The 26,049-nt window shown below is 49.8% G+C and overlaps 1 protein-coding gene across 8 annotated transcripts in view; it reads right to left on the bottom strand.

Moving 5' to 3' along the window:
- GPM6B (glycoprotein M6B) overlaps positions 1 to 26,049 on the bottom strand; it is a 147,352-nt gene that overhangs the window by 18,505 nt on the left and 102,798 nt on the right. Inside the window, exons 1-2 of one of the 8 annotated variants that reach the window (XM_019417924.2) lie at positions 21,085 to 21,382; positions 13,129 to 13,248 (exon numbers count right to left, since the gene is read on the bottom strand). The exons of 4 other annotated variants lie outside the window; for them this stretch is intronic. In XM_019417924.2, coding sequence (XP_019273469.1) covers positions 13,129 to 13,248; positions 21,085 to 21,145 — 181 coding nt within the window. In that variant the 5' untranslated portion in view covers positions 21,146 to 21,382. Of the gene's footprint in view, positions 1 to 13,128; positions 13,249 to 21,084; positions 21,383 to 26,049 lie in introns of those variants that run through there. 3 more of the 8 variants (XM_019417925.2, XM_019417926.2, XM_019417928.2) reach the window with 3 other exon arrangements.

The raw sequence follows: 26,049 nt of genomic DNA, 5'->3' as shown, positions 1-26,049 counted from the left end.
TGCTGAGTTTGAGGCGACTGCTTGTCACCTCAAGGGAGGCTTTCTGGTGGGCGAGCGGATTCGTGGGTCTGTAAGGAGCTAAAGAGGGACGCCGTCGGCTTCTGTTGGATGGCAACGAGAACTTTCTGAGGCCAACCAAAGCCCCGAGTGCGCCATTTATAGGTTGAAAGCAACTTAGACCCTGCGCTTTGCAGAGCGTAGTCCTTGGATGGGCAAGGTCAACCCCAGCAGGGAGCCGGGGAGAAACACAGGCTCTCACCCCACCCCCACCCCCGATCAGCAAGCCCCCAGGTGATCTGTGCGCAGGCAAGTCCGAGGAGCCCACTTGTGCCAACAGTCCCATCTCCCCCATGCCGGGGTGGGTGGGGGGGTGCGTCCCGCTTTTGTGCGCCGTCCGTGTTGGGGGTTTTCTCCCTAAGAGGCGGCCCACCGGACCCGGCCAGAACACTCTAGCCACCTGCCAATCAAACGCAAGTTCCAGGGTCTGCAAGGAAGCAAAACAAAATGTTCCAAGTTGTTCGGCGGGCCTTCCAAAGAGTACGACGGGAGCGCCTTCTCCGAATCAGAGGACCGCGGAGCGCCGCCGAGGGAGGTGCCTGCTTCTCTTGGACGTTCCTGTAAATGCACGGACTGAGTTTTCCCAGGCTTCAAACCGGCCGTGACGTTGGGTTCAACGCGCACCAGAAAAAGCAAGGAAAGCATTTTGTGATGACTGTGATCGGCTCATGTAAAAAGGGGGGGGGGGGGGGAACAAAACCAAAAACAAAAAAATCAAAGCTAGGGTTTCTAGCACATTTTACTAGTGATTGTCGGTGCCTCTCTCCAACCTCCCCCCCCCCGCCAAACCTCTGTTAGGTTAATAACGTCTTAAGCCTTCATTTAACCAGGCTCTGGCCAAAGAGGTTTTTAGAATTTGATTCACACAAAGACTCCAGTGTGCGTTAGCCTAAGACAGTTTAAATATAAACCACATAGTAGGGGGAAAAAAAAATACGCATCAGTGCCTCTGACTCTCAATGGCCATTTTGTCTCCAGCGTCTCTAGAACCTTTTGTGCAGAACAACAGAATAAAACACGTTTTGTCCCCGGGCTTGCGGATGGCCGTTGCCATGGCTGAGTTCATAAGAGCCCAGTGATTTGCCCCGAGTCGTCTGTGATCCTGGCTGCAGATTTAATGCTGGCTCAGAAGGAGGGACGGCAGGAACAAGGGCTCAGATTCTTCCCCAGGGAATGAGTGAGAGAGAGAGAGAGCGTGTGCGAGAGCGAGCGCGGTGCGCAACACAGACTCTCTCACACACACACACACCCCAGGCCCTCTAAGCTCCGCCTTCCCTGCTACTTTACTGGTTTCCAATGAGCCAAAAAATGGAAGGAATTAACCAAGGTTTGCAACTTTGAAACAACAGGCAACCGGAAAATGGAGGCAGACAGAATCCTACTTCAGAGAAACAACACTGAATGTCAGCAGACAGAGGCCACCCTCGTTCTGAAATGGCCTGAGCAGCGGTTCTCAACAGGGGGTGGCTGTGTCCCCTAGGGGACATTCAGCACCGCCTGGAGCTATTTTTGGTTGTCCTCAGTAGTGCCAGATGTCACCAGGGCCAAGGTGGGGAAATCAAGATCGCAGGAACAAAAAGTATCCGTTGTTGAGATCGGTGGTTTTCCGGTAGGGACGCTTTTGTCCTCCGGGGGCCTGATGGCAGGGGGTGGAGAGGTTTTCAGTCATTGCAACCCGGAGTACACCTTTGACACGTTGTAGGTAGGAGCCAGGAACGGTGCTGAACCCCTACGTCGCAGTGCGCCACCCTCCCACCGCACACGTGCTCATGGACACGCGACACAGGATGACGGGGCATAAGACGTCAATAGCGCCAAGGGGGAGACCATCCGGCTCAAAGGTTACAAGAGCCGTCGCGCTCTGTGACAGATTCTACCATTAAAAACAAAAAAGTCTAGGGGGCCCCTGGGTGGCTTAGCCAGTGGTTGGGGGTCTGACTTGGGCTCAGGTCATGATCTCGCGGTTCACGGGTTCGAGCCCCACGTCAGGCTCTGTGCTGACAACTCAGAGCTTGCTTTGGGTTCTTTCTCTCCCTCTTTCTGCCCCTCCCCTGCTCATGCTCTGTCTCTCTCAAAAATAAATCATTAAAAAAAAATTTTTTTAAAGCCTTAAACTTTGTTTTAAAAACACAGAGCAGAAGTTCTCAAATTTTGCTGCAAGTTAGAATGGTCTGAAGAGCATTTTAAAGCCCTGATGCCCAGACTTCACCAACGACCCATGAAATCATTATTTCTGAAGGTGGGACTCAGGAACTAGGTTTTTGTCTTTTTATATTTTTTGGTTTTTTTTTGTTTGTTTTGTTTTTTGGAGAGAGAAAGAATGCAAGCAGGAGAGGTGCAGAGAGAGGGACACACAGAATCCGAAGCAGGCTCCAGGCTCCCAGCTGTCAGCACAGAGCCCGACGTAGGGCTCGAACTCACGAACCGTGAGATCGTGACCTGAGCCCAAGTCGGACCCTCAACCGACTGAGCCACACAGGTGCCCTGAGGTTTTCTCTTTTTTAAGGACATGCACAAAAAAGCTCCTCAACTGATTTCAATGAGCATCCAAGCTAAGGAATAAATGTCACAGAGAAAGAGGCAGCAAACCATGGCCCATGGGCCACACTGCTCTTCCTGTGGCCTGGGAACTAATAATGTTTTTTTTTTTTTTTCACATTTCTAAATGACTTTTTAGATGTCAAAGAATCACATTGTCTCATATTATTTTTTTTTTCACGACGCAAGTATATGAAATTCAAATTTCTGTGTGCATAAATAAAGTTTGATGGGAACACAGCCACATGCATCAGTTGACGGACTGTGTGTGGCTATTTTCAAGCTGCAAAGGCAGAGCTGAGTTGTTGCCACAGATATTTACCATCTGGTCCCTTACGGGAAAAGTTTGCAGAGCCCTGTTAAACAGTGGGGCCTCTCAAACTTGAATGTGCCTAGAAATTCCCTGGGGATCTCGTTAAAAATGCAGATTCCTGTAGGTCTGGGGAGAGAGGCGGTTCCTTCTTTCCTTCTGCATTTGTCACCCACTCCCCAGGTCATTCTATTCTGCGTAAGGGGGAACCGGAACCGGGGTGGGGGGGTAGGCGGGGACCAAGGCCCTGGGAGACCCGGGGACTCTTTCAGGGGGTCTGCCAGATTAAAACTCTTTTCATCAATAGCACTAAGGTGTGTTTTTACACCTTTTGAATGGTCTGTGCGATGCAACTTTGGGGGGCAGGGGCAGAAAGCACAACGTGTGACTGCTGTCTTGAGGAAAAGTTCTCGTGGAATGGAGTTGCGAGCTGAACTAGCACCCTTTTTTTTTTTTTTTTTTTGAGCATCCCTTTGTCTTGAATTAGTGACTGACAAACCATAGTTACTAAGACTTGGGTGTCTGGCAGAAATTGTCTCAAAAAAACATCCGAGTGCACTAGCCTGTCCTGTCAAAGGAAACAGCTGACGGAATCCGTTTGTTGCCAACCAATGTGGGCAACGTGCACCTGCCGTAGTCAAAGTGCCAGCTTCCCAGTGCTTCAAAGACTTCTGGATGGACTTGGTGGCCGTATTCACAAATGAGACTTCTTTGATCTGGCACAACGGGACGTGCCAGTAGTTGGAAGACCCGCACAACTCAGAGAACCAATGCTTTCCACAGGACCGACGTGCAACGTTATGCGACCACCTGAATACGGAGCCAATCGAAGCGCAAGAGAGCGCCACAGATTTTAAAGGAACAGAACACAAAAAGGCCACAGGTATGGCGGCAGAGTCCGCATTACAAACGAGCTTTAGGAATCCGCCCCCCTGGTTGGATTTTGGTGTATTATGGAAAGGCCATTAACACAATTCCTCCATTCTCCAACTATATCTGCAAGAGACCAAGTTTTTCAACCAAAGCTAGTTATCCAAGATGCCTCTGGATGAGTGCCGACGCGGACAGGAAAACGCAGCTGGCTGACGGAGAGCAGAGAGTAAGGAGATGTGCAAAAATCTAACACAATAGGACCCTTCTCCCTGAAATTTTACTTTGTTTTGAAAAGTACTTCTCTTTCCTAAACACTATTTACGTTAACACGTCCTGGGTTTGTTATTGTTATTTTAAATACGTATGTCCATTTAATAATAAATGGGGTATAATTTCTAATACAGAAACTATTTAGAGACATAACCCACATCACCAAAGCTTTTTTGGGGTCTGTTATTTTTAACAGTGTAAGTCAATGGGTGCGGGAGCGGGGGCTTCCTGATAAAGCACTAAACGGCAAATCACTCGAATGACCATTTGCCCCCCCCACCGCCGCCCCGGTTCTCTCTCGACCTTCTTAGAGTCACCGACATAAAAGTCCGACTGTACGATGCTAAGAATGTTGAAACTATTTTGAATGATGCAAAAGAATCAACAAAGTCAAGAAGCAGACACTTGCCGGTCTCTTCCTTGGCCCCTCGCGGGAACCGGCTCTGGTTTTCCTAAAGATCGCACGTGTGCTCTGTGCCTAGTTTCTAGGTGTGGGGGTGCATCACTGGGGAAGTGGACACAGAGTGGGGGAAGCGAGCTCTAAGTTCAGATGACACAGATGTGAAAAGCAGGGAGATCGGCAGGGCGTTCAAGAAACTGGAGAACTCCCCACAACAGTGAGCTATAGCAGCGGGCGACCTCCCGGACCGTCGGGGCGCATTCCCGGCGGATCGCTGCTGTGTGAGAGGCACTAGGCCGGCCCTGCGCGGCCGCGGAAGGGTGGCCTGGGGGACATAAACACACGAGAAATCATTTAAGAAGGGACACCGGGAGTGAGGTAGGGACAGATAAGGAAAGGGCGATGGGGTGGGGGGTGGGGGGGGCGGCAGAAGTGTAGACAGGCCTTGAAGAACAAGCAGATCCTGTGGTTAGGACAGGTGGACAAGCATGTCGGGAGGAGAGCAGGCCCAAGGGGACGAGGGGCGCGTGGGAGAGCTCAGGATGTGAGGACACCACGGCAGCATCGGGGAAGAAGGCGGGAAGGGAGGTGGGGCCCTTCTGCGGGAGGCCTCCCAGCCAGCCCCCCAGGCCTCGTGTGCCTCACTTTGCAGGCAGCGGGGACAGAAGGCAGGTTTGGGAGCAGGCCAGTGACGCGGCCCAAGAGATGCTTGTAAGAAATTCATCCGGCCGGCTGTGTAGGCAGGACTGGAGGGGGTGCAGAGCAGCCCCTCCCCCGGTGGGTGGGGGCAGGATTGGCCTTTAATCAGAGGGCACAGCGCATGTTCAACAGAGGCAGGAAGGATGAAAACCGGACAGGGAATAGAACCATTAAGCAGCTTTTAATAAGGAAACACCAGGCCCAAAATGGCGTCACTTAGGCCAAGTCCTCAAACCAGGGGCTTAATACCTAGCCTAAGTGCTGTTTCAACCTCTCCCAGGAATGCAGTCTTAACCGCTCAGTCTGGAACTTTTTCAGTCAGCCCCGCACCAGAGAGTCTGCCACAGGGGCCTTCTCCATCCCCTGAAGAAAGATGAGGTCCTCCGCATGGTAAGACCCCTTGCTTTTCCCTGCTAAGGGAGAGGGGCCTTGACTGGAACAATGCTTCTCTTCGGCTAAAACTTTCCTGCCCTCCACCCTCTGTCTGTGGAAACCTTCCAGTTTGAACAAAAATTCAGAGCCCCTCTACTTGCTAGACGGGATGCACCAATGGATTCGTGAATCATTTAACAAAACCAATTAGATCTTTAAAATTTACTCAGTTGAATTATTACTTAACACAGTCAACATCACACCACATTTTATAGGAGTGGCTTGGCGAGAAACAGTGAAAGAATTTATGTGAACAAATCGTCATAAGGGCCATTCCCGAGAATGCAAACTAATCCGGAGAGACGGAAAGCAAATCAGCGGTTATGTGGAGGGCTAACGAAGGGACCCTGGGGCCCCTGCAGATCCATGGATGTGTCACCATCTGCCTTGTGCTGCTGGTTTCACTGGCACATTCGTACGTCACACTTATCAAGTAGGCCACTTTAAATGTATGCACTTTATTACGCATGTCAATTATACCTTTGAAACAGTAAAAAGACCTGCTTCTCAAGTCTGATTTTTTTTTTTTTACAAAAGATGCCAGAAAATTCGAAAGGCTGTGAATCCTCTTGGGGAGCTAAGGACTAACAGCAAAAGGCAGGAGCCACAACCACCACTCGGTGACAGGGAAGTGAAAGGGCAATTGCCATCAGGAGAGAAGACCTTGCTCTAGCTAGAGGGGATGAGGGATGTGCTTTTTACGGCGTGTGGCAGGCGGCCTCCTAAGACACGCCCAAAGATCCCTGATCTTCACATGCCTGTGTAATTCCCTCTCCCCGCGGGCGGGCGGGAGGGACCTAGGGACTTGCTTCCCTGATGAGGTTTCCAAAGACCAGAACTTCTGTCTTGCTAGCACCTTCGCCCTCCTCCACTCACTTGCTCTAATGAAGCCGCCTGCCGTGTCACGAAGGAGCCACGGGAAAGCCCGCGTGGCGAAGGACCAAGAGAGGTCTTGGGCCAACTGTCTGCGAGGGACCGAGTCCTGCCAACGAGCACAGCAGCAAGCTGGGAAGTGGATTCTTCCACGGTCGGGCCTTCAGATGAGACTGCGGCCTCGGCCAACCCTTGCGTGGCGGCCTCGTTAGAGACCCAGAGGCCGCTGAGCCAAGCCCAGACTCCCGAGCTACAGAAACTGAGAGAATATATGTTGCTTCTACCGGCTAAGTTCAAGGCTAATTTGCCATGCAACAGACGAGAACCACAGCTCTACAGCAGAATCCTTTCACACGTTAGTAAATACGGAAAGATGCCATGACGACATAAAAACGTCAAGAGGCGTTCACGTCAGATTCAGTAGCACCGTCTGCTGAGGATGTGGCGATCTGGTGTGGGGCATCTTGATGGTAAGCACGTATACGAGTTGCCTCTGGGTTTCAAGTTGCCATTTTCTTCAGAAAGGTGTTTTCTGAACTGAAATGATCCTCTGCCAAAGGTGGTATAACGAGGAGCTATTCTCCTCACCAGGGTTATGACCCTCTGTGAGTACAGCAGTGTCGCTCCAACCGCAGAGGGCACTGATTAAAACATACCAACTTCCCGGGACGCACCCCGAGGCGGACGCATCTCGGGATGGTGCAGAAGGAAACAGCTCAGAGAAGGACTTGAAAGAGACCAGAGAGGCTGAGCTTCCAGAAAGAGCCATGGTACTCTCTGAAACAGGGCTGGGCTTTAGCCTAAAGCCTGTGAACGGCGGATCCCCTCGAGGAGCAAGAATTTTGGGGGCTGGAGAGAAGAAGGAGAGGGAGTTTGAAGATCTCAGGAAAGGGAGTGATTAGCAAATCACTTGGGTGCTGCCTCCCCTAAGTAGATTAACTTTGCAACGTGGGCTAAGAATGCAAGTACTTTAAGTCAGGGGTTGGCAGGATTTCTCCCCCCCCCCCCCCCCCCCCCCCATAAAGGGCCAGACAGCAAATATTTCTGGCCGTGCAGGGGCATGGGGTTACAACCACTCAATTCTGTTGTTGTGGCAGAAAAGCAGCCACGGACAATCTGAACGTGAACGGGTGTGGCTGGTTCTGACGTTTTACCACGAGAGTTATTCCTGGGGGGTGGGGGGGGGGGGAGAGCACTGTCCACAGAAGATTCCAGATAAAATGCAGGCATGATGATCGTCAGAGAAAGCCTCATCCCACCTAAATGACTCTCTGACACCCAGAGCTTTCTGTTTAGCACAAAAGCCATTTTATATAAGCTTCTGACAGACGTGGCAACGCGTGGGTGTGGGTGGCTTATTTGTGAGCGAGCAGAAGGGATGCCCGAAAGGACACAGCCTAGGGGGCGGGGGGGGGGGGGCAGCCTCGAGTCTCCAGCAGCAAACTTCAGCTCCGTCCCAACCACTTCGCAGTATCTCCCGTTCGCTCTAAGGGTGGCAAGGGGTCTTCAAGACACAATCCAGTTTCGTTAACTCTCAACAGAAAACACAGCACACGAGGGGTGTCATAAAGGAAGCCGAGACCAGATGTCACTGTGTCGAAAAGACTGAGAATCACTGCTTTGAGTAATCCACGTCGGTGTCCCTAAAACCAGAGGTGTCGGACAGAAAGCCCCAGACCAACATTCAATAGTGATCGATCTGCTTTGCGTCTCGGCTCCGTTCGTTTGCCGCCTCTGAGCACGGTTACATAATCAGGCGCTAATCACAGGCTAAGAACATAGCTGATAAAAAAAAAAGAACAGTCACGAACAAGAAATTATATATATTTGGCTGACATAATCATAGTCTTTGGTAAATACGCCATAAAATCGTTAACTGCCGTGTATGGCACATTTTTTTGGTGAAGATGCACGCAGGTGATTTGAAAATGGAATAAGTGAAGGGCGCCTGGGTGGCTCAGTCGGTTGGGCGTCCGACTCCAGCTCAGGTCGTGATCTCACGGTCCGTGGGTTCGAGCCCCGCATCGGGCTCTGTGCCGACAGCTCAGAGCCTGGAGCCTGCTTCGGATTCTGTGTCTCCCTCTCTCTCTGCCTCTCCCCTGCTCATGCTCTGTCTCTCAAAACTAAACATGAAAAGAAAATTATAGCATGAACCTAAGCTGTAATACACTTACGCTGCGTCCACGGTTAGCCTCTGCTTCAGCGGAAACACCGTGACTTACCGGAAGCCCTCGGACGGGGCCGTGTGAAGGAAGAGGGCTTCGCCAACCAGACTCTCGCGAACAGGGAGGCCCGGCCATCGGAGTCCAGCAAGCAGCACGACCACACCGCGGGTTACAGGGGACACCCAACTGCAGAGCCTCGACGGTGTCCGCAAAAAAGATTAAGGTTCTTTTCCCCCCTTGAAATACGGTTCAAGGGTATTCAGTGAAGACCCCACATTTGGCGGCCTGACAGCCCCAGGTTAGGAAAGAGCGACACCCCACAGCGACCCACACCCGATGGCACTTCCCGGCACGGGGGCTTCCTGCTCGACTCTCAGAGCAACACCCACATTCCCCCCCACCCACGCTCTCCCCATACCCTCCAGAGTGAGTAGTTCCTACGTGAGAGGGCTCTCTCTCTCCACTTCCAGAACGATCTACGGCCGGCCGTCTGAAACCAAGTATCAGAACAGTTTGGAGCGGGGAGCCAGGCAGAGAGGGAAGCGGTGATGGGCAGAGGGGGCGGTCCTGCTGCTCGGCTATCAGACGGAAGGCTGAGGAGTCATCCCTGGTCCACCTGCTGATAGCGGTGAAGGACCAGCCTCCTGCAAGTCGCCGGACTGTATTCAAGAAGGTGAGGAGGGACATTTGAGAATTTCTCCCAAGCTCCCGGTAACCTTCTCCTCGCCCTCTCTTGGCCACAAGGAAACAAACCTTTCCAGCTTTCCCTGCCCCTCCCCCACTCTCCTTCAGCAAGAGTTTCAACAAAGGAGTGAGAGATCAAAGGCCACTGTCCCTGCAAGGAGCCAGGACTCGGTGCCTTAATGACCACATCTCCATAAACACAGAGGGAAGGACTCCCTGAAGCCATTCTCAGCCTTTTCCAGAGAGAGAGATTTCTAGATCTCTTGAGGATAAAATCCCTTCGATTCCTTCCCAGTTCTCCCTTCTTACTCTGAGCCTTCCTCTAAATTATTGCTTCTCTTGGGGCGCCCGGGTGACTCGCTCGGTCGAGCATCCAACTCTCGCTGTAGGCTGAAACCGTAGTTCAGGGGATCGAGCCCCCCGCGTCAGGTTCTGCGCCGACAGCACGCAGCCTGCTCGGGATTTTCTCTCCCCCCTCTCTGCCCCTGCCCTGCTTGCTTGCTCTCTCTCTCTTAAAATAAACAAACATCTAAAAGGAAGTCAATTAAAAAAAAAAGAAATTAGTGCTTCTCAACCTTAATGTGCGATGGAACCATCTGGAAGTCTTGTTGAAATGCAAATCGTGAGCCGGCAGGTTTAGACTGGGGCCTGTGACTGCATTTGTCATAAGCTTCCAGGTGATGCCAATTCTGCGGGTCCACAGATCACCCTTTTCTAGCAGACGATTTCCCTCCTCTCAGACCCCACTCTGAAGCCTGCCATCGCACACCTGGCAACGGCAGCCTCGAGTATTCCCTACACGTCAAGCACGACATTCCATCGAAGGCAGGCGCGTCACTGAGTATTCCTTCTACTGCCACCAGCCCAGGCCCCCGGGCAGCATCACCGGGGATGGTCCATGCGGCCACCACCCTCGGATTTCCCGCCGGCCTGGAGAACATGTGGATATCACCTGGCCAAAGCAGTTACGAGATGAAAAAGAAGAAAAAAGAAACCGATGGCAAAGGTTAGTCATCCAAGTCCCCAAAATGTAATTCTACTGGGAAGTTACGCCAGAAACGAGGAACATCAAAGGATCAAGGTTTGCAAAGCAAAGGGGAACCACTTGGACTTTTCTAAAGGGGAATAAGCGAGTTGGGGTTAGGAGGGGGAGGGGTCACGGCTCTAAGAGCTGCGTAGGTGGGAGAGGCGTCTTCCTTTGGCAAAGATCTGCTCAGCCTCTCTCAAACCTCCCCACCCCCCCCACTGGAAAGAAACGAGAACTCTGGAAAAAAAAAAAAAAAACCCACCAGAGCCATATGGAATTCTCTATTTTTTCCCTCACACCATCTGGTTTGGGATCTAAGTACAGAACGGCAACTGCGATGATTTAAGAGCCAACGAAATCTCCAAGCAACTGGGAAGGCGCTAACGTGGCTGGGCTCGGTCCCCTCACTCCGGGGCCCCAGCTGCCTTCTTCGTACCTTGCCGCGTAAGGTCTGCGCGGCTGGCTCCGGCCACGCACGGTGCCCGGTGTGGGTGCCACAGAGGCGTATTTGTTCCAATTATTTTAGCCAGTACACAAAAAGGGAAAACTGCGTGCGGGGAAAGGCCGTCACAGGGTCTGGGAAGATGATTCTCTACACCGAGTTCAGTTTCCCCCTGCTTAGACGAGAGCCTGCCTGTTCACGGAATTCTCACCTGTTAAGTGCCACCAGCGATGGGACACTATCAAGAGTTCGACACGTCTCATCGTACTGTTCCAGAATCTCCCAAACCCCGAAAGCGAAGGACTTGGGGTTCTTGTGTGGCTCATCTGGCCACAAGACCTGTTTCGATCTGAACTTGGTGACCAAATCTGACCTGAACGGGCGAGCGACTGTTCACAGGATCCACGTGCCAGACTTGGGCTCTCTAGGGAGACGAGCGTGCTGGGCCTGTGGGAGCGCCCAGGCCTCGCTGCAACAGCGTGCAGCACACGGGGTGTGCACCCAGTTACCTACCCAAATACCCCGCCTCCCGCCCCGTGCCCTGTGTGCATCTCACGGTGCTGGGTTGGGGGTGGCTTTTTAACAAGAGTTTGAGATAGATACAGTTCACCTACACAAGTCGCCTGTCTTAAGTGCACAATTCAACGGCTCTGAGTGAATTCACAGAGTTGTACAGCCATCAGTAGAGCGTAACTTTAAAACATTCCCGTGACTCCCCAAATCCTCAGCTGCTGCCCACTCCCCCTCTCCTCCAGCCTCCGGCAAACACGAACCCACCTTCTGTCTCTCTGCATTCGCCAATTCTGGAAACTTAACATAAATGGAAGCAGACAAGAGTTGGTCGCTTACATCTGGCTTCTCGTACTTAGCATGTTTCTGAGATTCATCCATGTTGTCGTATATCAACATTTATCCCATCTTACTGCTGAGTAGCATTCCGCTATGGATATATCATGTCTGACAGCACTTTTTAAAATATTTCTTTATTTTGAGAGAGAGAGAGAGAGAGAGAGAGGCACGCAGAGAGAGAGGGAGACAGAGAATCCCAAGCAGGCTCTGCACTGTCAGTGCAGAGCCAGTCGCGGGGCTCGATCTCACAAACCGTCTAACGGGAATTCTTAAATCAAGATCCCAGAACCCTCTCCATTCTTTAAAGGATCTAGAAGAACAAACGTCTGACGTGACTTCTTGCCCGCTCTTCCTAACTGGCACTGCGAGTGCGCACGCGCGTGCACACATCCACACACACACACACACAGCTGGTGCCTGACAGTCACATGTCAGAATAAGGAATGCGTAATTCAAGATGTACAATTAAACCCAATGTCACGTTTCGTGTTAATTAACCTGAAGCCACAAGTTAGGTTTCAAACAAAAAAGTTCTATTCAATTAACTAGAGGCGTTACGACTCCGTAACTCAATGCGTGTCTTACACTCTACGTCAGGGCTGCTCCTTCTCCAGTTGGAGACCCCACCCTGTGGCTCCTGACCGGTTCCCGGAGAAACACGCGGCGCAAGGACTTGGGAGGACAAAGACGACTGTTGTCGGGTTGATCTGATCCACCACCGTCCCTTTTGATCCGCGTCTTAAGTAACTTGAAGTCACGGGAGTTTTAGCCGACCGAGCTGGGTTAGTGAGACCTGTGTAGACTTTGGGGACATGGAGGGTGGGTGTTCACACCGCTCACTGTTCTCCCTGCTTCTGGACCCCCACGTGTCCCTCCAACCTGGCACCTTGCAGTTCTGCAAGACTAGCGTTCCTTGCGAGCAAGGAAATGGGAAACCAGGCCCAACAGACCTACCTGATGGGATCGAGCACACAGTTATCCGATCCTCGTGTCACGGGCTTGCATTTTTCCTTGTCAGAGACAATGACTGATGTTCAGACAGAGCGCTCCAAAGCAGTGGGGCCAGGAGGCCCACCGGGGACCCTCATGGTACTCTCGGAGCCAAGGCTCCTGGAGCGTCCCGGCCCCGGTCTTGGTGCCATGGAGGACACACGTGCCACAGACCTCGCCCCCCCCCCCCCCGGCCCCTTATGGGTTCAGACATTGGAAATTTCGGAGGTAACCCAAAGGTTTATGTCATTGCACACTGCTCCCTTTGAGAAGAGGAGGGGAGGGCGAGGACAGGGGAAGGAGGGAGAAGAAAGAGGCAAAAGATGGGGTGGAATGGAGAGGAGGAGAGAAAAACAAAAGATGATGACAAAAATTTTAAAGGGCCAATGCCACCCGCGCCCCTGGGAACAAATTAACGCATCAAACACAACATGAAATATCACCACACTGAAAATGCCATCACAAATATTAAGGGTAACAGTTGACTTGCTATTAGATTCACCCCGAGGCTGTATTTACCTGGACTGCTCAAGGGGCTAGCCCTGTCCCCCAGGGTTGGCACGGGATGATACTGGTGGTTCTTTGAGCCTGGGTACATCCAGTGGTACCTGCCAATTTCCATTTCAGCTCTGCTGTTCACTGCCAATTTCAGGTGGCAAAGAGTCAGTGTCTCTATCTCCGGCAAAGATTATTTATCAGCATTTATTCTGTCACCATAGCGTTAAAAGGAAACGGGGCGTCTTTTCAAAAAAAGCTACTGAAATGCAACCTTTCCGTACCGTCTCATCAACCAGGCAGGATGAATCGAGACCGTGGGGAGGCTCCTCCGTTCTTGAAGTTTGCACAGCTCCGCAAAATTGCCTTTCTCCTCCCTTACTGTCGCCATTGCCCCCCCGCCCCCCGCCGCCCACCCCCAAAAGGCTCACTTTGGACAGACACTATTCCTGACACAGAGTAGGCTGCTGGCAACTCTTAGTTGAATCACAACCTTGAAACCCCTAACAGCTCATGAGGACAGCTCTGGCCGGTTTCTGTCTGAGAATCCCACAAAACCTCTCGAGGGATTACGCCCTGTGGGGTGCCACAGATAGTTAAGGGTAAAAAATGATTCTGATGTTGACGTGGGCAATTATTCCATCAGAAGATCAGGTTAGAATGCTCCATTTGGCCCCTGCGAGTGCTGGGGGTAAGGCCTGAGGAGACGGCCACGTGATGAGGCAACCAAGCCCGACCGGGTGCGCTCAAGACCTCACAAAGCCTGGACGAGACCCCGGCTGCACCCGGCACGATCTCCGAAAACTCTCAAGGTTCTTTCCGACCGGGAAGGGGAGGCTTTTCTAGGTGGTGTTTTAAAGGAAGCCTTTTTGGGGGCGCCTCGGTGGCTCAGTGGGTTGAGCGTCCAACTTCAGCTCTGGTCATGATCTCAAGGTTCGTGAGTTCGAGCCCCACAACGGGCTCTCTGCTGTCAGCACAGAGCCTGCTTCGGATCCTCTGGCTCCCTCTCTCTCTGCCCCTCCCCTGCTTATGCGCTCTCTCAATAAACATTAAAAAAAAAAAACAAAACAATTTAAAGAAAGGTGGCTTCAAGGTAAAGCAGAATTGTCTTTTCAGAGACATTTGAAGACATTTTAGGGGGAAAATGGTGCTAGGGCAAGATCAGAACTCACGATGAAACTACGTGCCGCTGTTTGTGTTGTCAATAATGGGGAGGGCAGCTCGCACGCGCGGTGCTCGTGATGCACCGCCATCGTGTAAAGCACGCTGCACCTGTTACCTCAATAATCCAAGGTCTGCTATCTGCCACAGCCATCCTATGAAATCAGTACTCTTATTACTCTGTCTTTATAAATGGAGAAACCGAGGATGGGGAGAAGGGAAGTCACGTGCCCACGATCATGCAGCCAGGGGTGAAGGAGCCTGGGAATGAACCCGGGCCATCGGACTAGAGAGGGGACACGTGTGAAACCGCCAGATTACCCTGCTGCGTGGCCTCTGCATTTGCTACAAGCTTCTACTCTTGCCGAGGCAGCGGTTAGCTCAACAAGAGGTTTTCTGAGGTCCGCGTGGAGGTGAGTCGTGCTTCTGTGCCTCCGAAAGAAACGTCTCAGGTCCCAAGCTCCTGAGGTGATTTCAGGCTCTGAAAAGGACTTAACTCTCCACTTTCCCTGGGTTTAGACTCTTGCCTTACTGCTCAGGAGCTTCCCGCTCAGATGTGGGTTGTGCTACATACTCCAAGAGCAAAGAAACCCAGTGGGGCTGGTGGACAGAACCAGAAGCAGGTCAAGTGTCTGTGAGCCCTTCGCATCGACCTCAAGCAAGACGATCCCAAGTAGTTCGATCACTTTTGACCGGAAAAATGCTTCGTCGTCCTCTAAAAAAATTTCTCTCTCCATGCCCAACACACAGTAGGCGCCTACAAATAAATGAATGAGTTATTTGGCTGAAAGCGAGGCAGCACCCTGGGACCCCGTGGGTCCAGAAATGGACCTCCAGGCCGCCCAGCACACTGACCTCACCCAAGCCAGGCCATGCAATTGCCTGAACCTCTGTGCCCTAAGTTTGTGTTTCCTGAGCAAAAACATGGCGGCCACGCCAGACACGCTGAATTCAGCATAAAAATACTACCGCCCCAGCAGATGTGGAGACAGGATCAGCAAGTGGATGGCTTTTTTCCAATACTTCTGGGAAGGCCTTTCTCCAACAGTAAATCTTTAGATATGGAAGAAAAGAAAATCATGTCTCTTTTGTACATGTGAGCCAAACTTAACGACATTTAACATCAAACTAGTTCTAAAATTGCAAAGAGCACGGTATACGTTTTTTTGCTTAAAAGGACAGGGTCCCCGGCCTTGGAAGGGGGTCACGGGATCGCAAGGAGAAGCCTCTGCGTGAATGGCCTATTACAACACCGTCGATGCCAGGCAATTGGCAAGAGTTGGGAATATATACCCACACGCCAGGGAGATCCTGGCTTCTGGCCTACGGAGGGGAGGCTGCAAACGTTCCCCTTAGAGAGTAGAAGATCGAGATGGGCAGGAGATCACTCTAGATTGTTGAAGAAGCACACGAAAGACTGTGACATCTGAGACACAATGTATAGTTGGGGCTGACGGGAGCGGTTGTGGCTGATGGCGATAGTCACAACTGTGGCTGGTTGTCACCAAAGGTGGGTATGAAACAAACAATGGGCAATTGAGGAAAGGAAAACAAAACAATGCCTTGTGCTCTTTTTTTTTTTTTCTTCAATGTACTTAGATAATGTGATTGATTTATGCGACAAGGCTGAATAACTGAACTGCAGACTGGTATCCTTTTTAAGCATCTACGAAATTATCACTGGAAGCAACTAAGGGACAAAGACTGGGCTTCCTAGAAAGACCACAGTCCCTAGGCAAGGTCTTTGAAAGCTCTGTCATCCTTCATTTTTAGGTATTATTTAAAATAGTCAAGGAAAGCTACAACCACACTACAAAATATGGCGGAGGTCAGCAAACGACAGCCACCTGTTTTTGTAAATAAAGTTTTATTGGAACATAGCCACATTTATTGGTTTACTATCCATGGCTGTTTCATGCTACAGTGGTAGATTTGAGTAGCTACGGCAGAGACCGTGTGGCCTACAAAGCCTAAAATATTTACTCTCTGGACCTTTATGGATGAAGCGTGCTGACCCCGGATATGGAACATGGCCAGTAAGGCTTGAATACAGAAAGAAGTTAATGCAATCAATCAAATCAGCCTCCAGAAGAGGAAAGGACTTTATTTTCCCTTTATATGTTTTCTTTCTTTCTTTTTCTTTTTTCTTTTTTTTTTTTTGAAAAGAAACATCACTGGGCTGGCTAAGGATGAAAAGTTCTCCTCCCTGGTACTGTTGCCTGCTATTTAATCTGCCACCGATCGGCAAAATTATGATGAAAACCAAGACTCTAGGACACATAATGGTCCCTAAGATGACTTAGCACCCTTCTCTGACGTGAGCTGGGAGGACAGAAGACGGGCGATGTTTCAAAGGAGGATGTTATTAAGCGAATAAATCAACAAATGAATGAACCACCAGGTCCATTTGTGAAGCACAGACTGCAGCCTCCGTTGCTTAAAAGCCAGTGTGCGTCACCTTCTTCGTCTGTCCCACAGCCACCCCTCTTCCTGGCCAACCATCTCACGGGGTTGTACGTTTGGCTCCAAGGAGAAAAAAGCAAGAGGGTGTCTCTGGAACAATCTAATTCAGCGCCAGTCCCAGGAAGGGAGAATTTCCTGTGGGGGGACGCTCGCTGGCTACCTGCTCACCGTGATGTTCTCAGGTGCATCACTGCTAACAAGTCACTTTACCAGGATTATTTACATTGACTCGTAGTCTCAAGTAACAGGAAAGGGCAATTTGTCACATTACAACCTGAACCGCAAGATTTCCACTCAATTTCAAGGAAGGCAAATGTGGAATTTCCAGAAATGGGTCAGAATTCTTTTTCTGGTGAAATTGCAAGGCCAAGGCTTGAAAAATATGCCCATGGAAACGACAATATAAAAGCAGGAGATGCACCACATGGCTGAGATCTTCTCCGCCCTTAAGTTGTCTAAAAAAAAATAAATAAAAATAATAAAGCCTGCTTTTCTCTACAGCCTACTCCCCAGACACCCTGTCTTCAAACGTCCTCCTTGGCAGGTTCTTAAAAGGGGAAAACTGCACCTAAAACTTTCTCTGTACCATATTCATATAATTAAATGTCAAGAAAAAAAAGATCTCAAAATCTAATCATTTATAGATCACCACGAAGAGTGTAACGTGTCAAATGTGTCCCTCGGGGACTTTAGCACGCAGGCCATATATTCTATAAGAGTGCTTCTCTTCCCAGACAAAAAGGAAGAGGGCCCAAAGGGTACGCGCTTAAATTAAAGCAACAAAAACCAAACCGAGACACGTAAGGCATTACATCGATGCGATCAAAACATTTAAATGGATGCGTTCATTTTCTACACAAGCCAGCAATCCGGATTCGTGCCTCACTCTGCTTTACGTCCTAGAATTTGTTGTTAATGACGCATCATTTCCGATTCGCTGCGTTTTCCTTCCTAGGTGGTCTGAGGTGTGGGACTCTCAAAATCATTTCAGCCGTGATTCCCGGCGCTTAACTAGCCCGACTCTAATTGTTTCCGCAGACTCCAATTTCCTACACGTAATCAAAGAATTTGCATCACAGATTTTTTTTCTGCACAATACGGCAATTGATTCGATTGTTTTTCTGCCCCTTGATTGAGTGCTCCCAGCAATTCCAGATGCGCTGGTCTTCACAAATGAATTGATATCAAGTAATACTCCACAGAAATAAATAGAAACATAGCTCTCCCTGTCTTCATTATTGAGGCCCATGATCTAGTGTCTTTGATTCTGTCTTATTCATTTCCTCTACTTATTCCATTTCAGCGATTCTGTTTACTCAGTCCTCATACTTGGATTTAATTTAATGCTTCCAATGTAAAAACGGTTATTTGTAATAACCTGGCATTCCTTACGTCCATCTGACAAGACCCGCTTGCTTTCCTTAAAAATTTCTGGAGATCACTAAATACCCCTTGGGAAATCTGACCTCCCAGAAGTGTTCTGCGGCAAAAGCAAGAAGGCGGTTTCAAAAACATGTATGCTTTTTTTTTTTTTTTTTTTTTGGATTTAGATGATTATTGTTTAAAATTGGAACACGGTCATTCTGATTTAAAGACACAGCTCCCTTTGTCCTGCCGAAGGAAGGGAGGCCAGCTAAAAAAGGCGAGGTCAATTTATAAAGCTAAGTTTAATTTATATTCTTAACAATAATCCAAATAATTCTCCGAAGCGACACTGCCTAAGCTACTGGGTACTAGCCATTGGGCAATAACACCCCAAGTTAAGAGGCAGGTCTGGTCCCTAGCACTAACTACTGAAAGCAAACGGGAAAGAAGGAACGGTGGGGGGGGGGGGGGGGGGGGGGGAGGGGGAAATAGACGTGCATGAAAAACTCTGTGGGGAGTGACAAAATGCATAGGATTAAATTTCGTAAATTAAATCCCTTGCTGCAAGGCTTAAATGAACCCCCCCTAAAAAAACCCAGATCCACCAGCTCAAGAATTATATAATGCACTCTCCAATTATCTCAGAATTTTACATGTATATTTCAAGGAAGTCAACGTTTGTCTTATAAAATTCAAATTAAATCTGAAGGAACACTAGAGTGACAAGCGGGCAGAAACATTTCTGTCAACTTCGTGTGTGTGTGTGTGTGTGTGTGTGTGTGTGTGTGGTGTGCGTGCACACACCTAGAATGACAATGGGCGAGCAAACTGGAAAATGACAAAGGTGATACTTGTGTGGGTTTTGACTTGGGTGCAGCTGGCATATGAACTTGTTCGTCTACACGAAGATCAGTAGCTAAGCCATCCTCCAAATCAGCATTTATGGCGGGTCACAGAGCGATCGCAACCCCTGGGGGTGCTGGCCAAACACCTGACCTGGCCGGTATTCTCACTCGAGCCCATACTATACGTGTGACGAGACCTCGTGTTAACCTGGCACTTGTGAACTGCCTCTGCAGCCAGTGTCGGTCAATTTTGGCAATTTTTAGAGTTCCTCCAGGAATTATCTTTTGCTTCTAGTTTTGTCTCTAAAACCATAGCTAACTAACGAGTTTTCACATACAGACAGCCAATCGATGTAGTGCAGCCTGCAGATTTGGTATTAAATAGTATGTAACTGACGTAAAGTGTCAGCAGTCCATGAAGACTCAACGAGGGGGAGAAACACGGTTGTGTAGTAAGGATTTTGTATTGGGTGTACGCTCCTCGTTTGCTTTTGCGGAGAAAAAAAAGAAAGGTATGTTTTTGCGGAGGCCGTGATGGTTTTATTAATGGCTTATCAATGGTTAATTTGGTTTCTCAATATGGCAAACCCAGTATGAACAAAAAGCGTGCACGAGATGAAGTCATCTACTCTCGGAGAAACGTTGCTATAAACTCCGAGAGACTTCCTCACAACAACGCTGTTACGTTATCATGCCCCCTGAACTTCATCTCCAGTCGTCACGGAAATGAATCTTTTACTTTTGTCTCCATTCCTCAAGCTTCATAAATACTCCCAGGAGCTTCTCTGATGGCTGTTTGGTCCTCCTATAAATTAAAAATCTATACGAGACCAGGCACGGCTTTTGTTTGTTTGTTTTGTTGGTGAGGGCGGGTAGGTTTCATGCAGGGATCGAATCAAACTACCAATTTTAAAATCAAAACGCTCCGTACCTAATGCCACTGAGTGACGCGGTGAAGAACGGCTGCAATGGCAAATTTCACGCGGTGCCTATTTTATCTAAACTTTGAAATTTACTTCAAAAATGAAACTGCTCCGTTTAGGATACGTCGTCTATTAAAGTACCCTTTCCAGAAGCAGCTCCATAGAAATTATAAACAGGCAGCCTGGAGCCAAGCCTGCTGTCAGACAGAGAGTCCAACTGACATATCCATAAGCACAACAGAGTTGGGCTCTCGCCCTGGAAAATCACTACTGCTTAGCGAGTGTCGGTGGACCCAGGGCCACGGGAGATAACCTGAGCGTGAAGGCTGGTGATACGAGAGCCACCGCAGGTGTAGAATGGGGTATCCTTCAGGGGAGCCTGTAAGTTTGGGTGAGGGAGACAGGTGAACGCATCTCACCGCATTGTAATTTAACGGTGGCTGAGCTGACGCCATGGGGTCTCACGCCTGACATCAGTTTCCATCTAGCAAAAGACAGATTAATTTTAGCTCCTATTTGCTGCCATTTTCTTACCGCAGAACACTTGTTTCTCTCGAAAAGCCCTTCCCTGTGTCAACATCGTGATGACATTCCCCTCCAGGGGACAAGACCTTTCCCGGTTCCCCTCCGCCCCTTTCCATCAGCACCAGGCGACAGAGCTGACGTCTCCTCTCTGAAGCTCCAACTGTCAAGGGTTATTACGTGTCACAGTCAGGAAAGAACAATCATATTCAATAAGAAAATCAGAAAATGTCCCAAATCACTACGGCATCAGCGGAACCCAAGCATATTTAGTACGTGTGCCCCTCCAGTTCGTCCTCGGCATGAGCAGAAAACAACGCGTTTCGTGTCCCCGCACTATTACATGCAGAACGTGGGACCTAAGTTATGACTCATTCGATTAATGAAAAAGACAAAAAAGACCATTTCCCCCATCCAGCTACCCAGGGTGACAAACTGCGGACATCCTTCTGGGAAATCCCATATGGGGCAGGAAGATCTGGAACACGAATGGGCAGAAGAAAGGCTGCTCTATGAATTTAACCTCAGCCTGGAGGACAAAAAAAAAACAAAAAAAAAAAACACCAAACCCACCCGAAAGCAAGACCATGCCAGAGGGATTGTTTCGGAACTATTGTACAAGAGACCCAAAACCGGGCTACCCCTCTCCAAGCACCCCCAGTGAAAAGCTTGAAACCGGCTATTGTCGGAGCGCTGGGTACCTTTTCTCTCTTGGCTTTGTTCAGTATTTTCCTCGGCTGCAGTTTCCATGGCTGGCTTCATACCATCCACCAAAAATGCTTTTCCCCGCTCCCCCGACACACACTCTTCCCCTCCTCTTCCTTTTCTCCTGGACTCCCCCTCCGCCTCTTATTTACACCGCGTGATTGAGAGGCTCTGTTCTCACTACAGTGGATTACAGTCCCTTCCAAGATGCAACGGACGCTGTCAGCGGCAGCTCCCCTCTGCCTACTGGTCCAGAGCCACAGCTGCCAAGGAGCCGGCGGCCACACGTCAGCGAGGATCCCAGTTATAACGCGGCCGTCCCGCGCGCCGGCCCGTCCCACTGCGGCTCCCGGGGGACAGCCGCGCCCCCGCCCCCCCGCCCCCCCCCCCCCGCCCGCGCCCCCCAGCCACCGGCCAACTGCGCCCGCTGAATGCTAATCAGCTCTCCCAGGGCAGAAGAACACATTTGTGACATCAGAGGACGGGATGCGGAGGAGAAGGGAGAGAGCCCCCTCCCACCATGTGACTCAGCGGGGTCGGGACGTGTGCTCTCTTGGGAGAATGCGGGCCTTCCACCGCAAAGTCCTTCCTGGGGGGCGGTGGGGGGGGGACCCCTTTATGGGGCATCACAGTTTGAGTCAAGTTCATTTACCCCGACCCCGGCAGAATACACTCAGAGGACTAGCCCATGGTCTCTATTTTACTTGCTTTCTTTCCTATTTGTCTTCCATGCAGTCTCTAGCTAGCTAGCTAGATTTGCAAAATATATATAATAATATTAATATATGATACAATTATGTATTACATATATTACAGTATATATATATATATTATATATATATATTAAAGACAGAAAAATACATCAGAGGGAAGAAAACCAGAAACGTGGATTCGACAATAGCTGTATGCAATCTGGCATTAGAATTCTAATCCGTTCTCTGTCTGTAACTAACATACGAGGCAGTAAGAGACACGTTAGCTCAAGCCCAATTCATAACAAGGTTTCCTTCCCTCCATATTTAAAAGCCTAACATGCCACAAGCCTATCTGGCTGACATTCTGGTGGCTTCTTGGAATGAAAATGGAAATACAATGGTTTTTCTTACTGGACGTGATCATTTCTACATAGAGCTGTATTCATTAGAACCTCTCCCTCAAAGTCAAAAGGGTGTTTTCAAGAGCATTCTAAATGTTCGGCATAAAGGCTATTATTGTGCCAATAATGACTGACTGCCGGTTTCACAAGCCTTCTTACGTACCCAGATACTATGGGACCACAGTTCTCAGCCCATCCAAGCATATAAAAGCCTTTATCACGGTCATAAGCCGTATGTTTCCAAGCATCGCTGGTTTCTGTACCATGATTTAAACATTTGATTGACCCACTTACGTTCACCGTCTCTATTAAAGATCTTTCTAGAAGCTCAAGTCAACTAGAGGGATGAATACTGAAAACCACGGGGTGAAGGCTTCCCTGACCGAGAAGAGCCTGCCAGTTGGTTGGGTTGAGCATCCACCTTAGAAGCAAACTTAAAGCCAAGTCAGAGGCCATTGTCTCCGGAAAAAAAAAAAAAAATCTCTTCCCAGGTTTGATGCTTTGTCGCTCAATACTTAAGAAAAAAACGTGTAAGATCCAGAATGGAAATCCTCCCACACCCTGATCTTTCAATGCCTTAGTTTTAGATAATCCCCAAAGCCTTCTACATTCAATACCCCTGGCCCCCCGGTGAGCCAGAAAAGATTTTGAAAACCAGTTTGGCCTGTTCCAACATTTTCTTTTAATTTTACTTCTCATTTTTCACGTTAACCATCCTCCTAGAAGTCCACACCCACAATCAACAATGCCTTTAAATTATGGCCCCAGACAATTTTATTGTCTCATGGCGAGAGAAGTGAGAAGCACGGCAGCCTACAATTTCAGACCTTCAAAAAGAGATTCACTTGCGATGCAACTGCCTCCGTGGGAAAACGTGGTGATATGTCCGAACAGGACAGTCTTAAACATTTTTGCAAAGACTACTCGTGTGCACTCAGACCAAACGATGGAAACTTTTGTGACAGGCCTGTTCTCCCTTGGCAGTTTGAGAACGAAAACCAAAACAAATGTCAGTTCAGCACCAGAGCGGACGATCGTAATTAGCTCTGGTGTTGGTTTTATTTAAAAACTATCTAGTGAAACCATTCAATTAGAGAACTGGCAGGATAGAATACTTTTTTGACTATTACGTAAGAATATTATTTTTAGGGACACCTGGGTGGCTCGGTCAGTTGAGCGTCTGACTTCAGCTCAGGTCGTGATCGCGCGGTTCGTGGGTTCGAGCCCCGCGTCGGGCTCTGCGCTGACAGCTCAGGGCCTGGAGCCTGCCTCCGATTCTGTGTCTTCCTCTCTCTCTCTGCCCTCCCCTACTCGCACGTGCTCTCTCTCTCAAAAATAAACAAACATAAAAAAAAAAAAGAATATTATTTTCAAATGTTGTTAAAGTAGGAAGGCAGAATATGGAAGATGCTCTGCATTAAATACGGAAGACTTTTTAAATTTAAGTACAACTCTGGTTCTGTGTCATAGTCCTAGAAAACAAAACCACTGGACAAAATAGTCACAAATTCTCCAGCTGACACCTCCATCTACTTTCACCTTGAAAAGCTATATGCAAATGAGAAATTCACCATTTCTGCCTTATTCACAACTTCACCGCTTCCTTTTCGTCAGGCTGATGACGTAGGATGATTCTAGAAGTTACGTTTGTAACTTTATATGAAGCCTCAAAATCTCACTGAGGTCTATGAAAAACCATTTGAATTGGAAAAAAGCGGGATAGAAAAATGATCAACAGCAAGAGAGAAGAGCATACATTTCTAACATTTCTGAGGCACGAATCCATTTTTGGCCAGAGCAAGTGGATTATATGTACTGAGTAGGGTGGGAAAGGTCTCATCAAACTGAAAATAATTCTTTGAGCCCCATGAGTGAAGTGAGTCTGACTGGAGGTAAGAATGCTTCTGAAGGTCAAAATTAAAAAAAACAATCACGGACACGAAATGGACGGGTGAGAACAAACCATGTCAAATTGCTAATGTGGACTGTAGAATTGTGGCCCGTTCGGCGAGCACCTTCTACACGCTCACCCCTGCGGGGAGCACAGACTTTGCAGGAGACGGTGCCGGTCCCCAGGTAACCCGCAGACTAAGGGGCCACAGTGAACCCTCGTAACCAGGCGATCCCCCGCAAGCCCTCCAGGATCACAACACGGAAGATGAGAAGCGGGAAAGAGAAGTTGGGGAAAGCTGTGCGCGGAGCTGAGGTACTCCTGCCCTTTGGATGGGAAGTGCCAGGTAGGGGAGGGGAGGGAAGCGTGGAGAAGGGAAGGAGAGTGGGAAAGGGCAGGGCAGGGCAGGGTAGAGAAAGGGAAGGTAGAACAGGGAAGGGGAGGGCATCCCAGGAAAACCTGGAAAGCACACAAAAAGGAAAAGGGATGGCCCGTGGCGGGGGGGGGGGGGGGGGAGCTGATTTTTCTGACTGAGGGTCCAGAGCACAGGGTGTGTGTGTGTGTGTGTGTGTGTGGTGTGTGTGTATGTGTGTGTGTGTGTGTTGGGGGTAGTGAGGGGCGGGAGGGAGAGGAAGGGATGGGGCTGGGGATCAGGGGGGTTGAACAGCCCACCTTGCTAATCCTGGAGGCAGCGGGTGGGGAGGGAAGGCTTGCAAACAGAGGTCATCCGTGCTTTACAAAGGTCATGGGGTTGGTGACATAAAAGACAGAGGGGCAGGGTGGGGCCGGCAAACTAATGAGGAATCTCCCAGCAAGAGATCGGAGGGTCCAAACTACGGCCAGGGGCCAGAGGAGGAGGGGAGGATCCTGAGGACATCTCCCTGGATACTTAAGGCCTCCTGGGGATCGAAAAGGAGAAGAGGAGTGTGCAGTCTCCAGCCTGGATGAACGAAGAGATGGTCGCGGGATGAGCCAAAATGGGGACCCAACGAGGAGGAGGAAGACGTTTGGCAAGGAGACCAGCCCGGATGGTTTGGGGTACGCGGGGACACCCTGGGGGAGCTGTCCGGAAACATGGCTCCAAAGGAGAGGGGCTCACCAGAGACTTGGGAGTACAAGGCCACAGCTCTGCTCAAATGCCACCTTCTCGGGGACTGTCCCTGACTTTCTTGTGAGAGTAGCCCTGACGGGCCCAGTCCCCTTACCTGGGTTAATTGTTCATGACCCAACACCGATCCATCCAGGCATTTCCCTGCGGACTGTCTGTCTTCCCCCTACCATAGAAGCCCCGCACGGACAAGCGTTGTCTGTTTTGCTCTCTGCTGTGTAGAGAGCTCCTAGAACCAGCTCCTAGAACGGTCCCCAGCACGCAGGAGGCCCTCAACCTGTAAATGAACGGTGAACAAGGGGCCAGGGAGGACACAGACCAGACGTACTCTGAGATCAGACTTTAAGGGGCGCAGTCTCTTAAAAATAAAGGGACAGGGAAAACTTTAAAGGGCGGGTGAAAGAGGCTAAGGAGGAAAAATGAGAAAAGCTGGGGAACAAGGCCAAAGCAGAATTCGAGCAGAAGACGCTCCACGGGGGCCTAACGTGAGCGTCGCGGGTCGTCCAACACGGTAGAAGGAACAAAGAGGGGGAGGGCTGACAAGCGGAAAGTATCCTTTACTACCAAGTCGTCGCTGGAACTCCCTCAAGAAGAGTTCTGGGTGAAGGATGGTGCGGGAGCAAGACACCTCGGGCGCCTCCACCATCGTCACTCAGAATAGGAACCCCCTCTGCCTCTCTGTCTTGGGCCAGCTTCCCACTTGTCAAGAGAATTTTGACTGTTCGTCTGCGATCCGTTCCAGGAATATCTTCCCAGGCTTTATTTCGTTACTGACGGCTCTGGCCGCCAGTTCCGCTGCGTGTGTGTACGTGTGGGGTTCCCCACACCGGCAAGCAGCTCCCCGACACCAACAGGAGGTCTTACGA

The sequence above is a fragment of the Panthera pardus genome, unplaced genomic scaffold, assembly GCF_024362965.1.
Source record: "Panthera pardus isolate Hobbes unplaced genomic scaffold, ASM2436296v1 HiC_scaffold_27, whole genome shotgun sequence".
NCBI lineage: Eukaryota > Metazoa > Chordata > Mammalia > Carnivora > Felidae > Panthera > Panthera pardus.
This window is presented reverse-complemented; position numbering and strand designations above follow the sequence as displayed.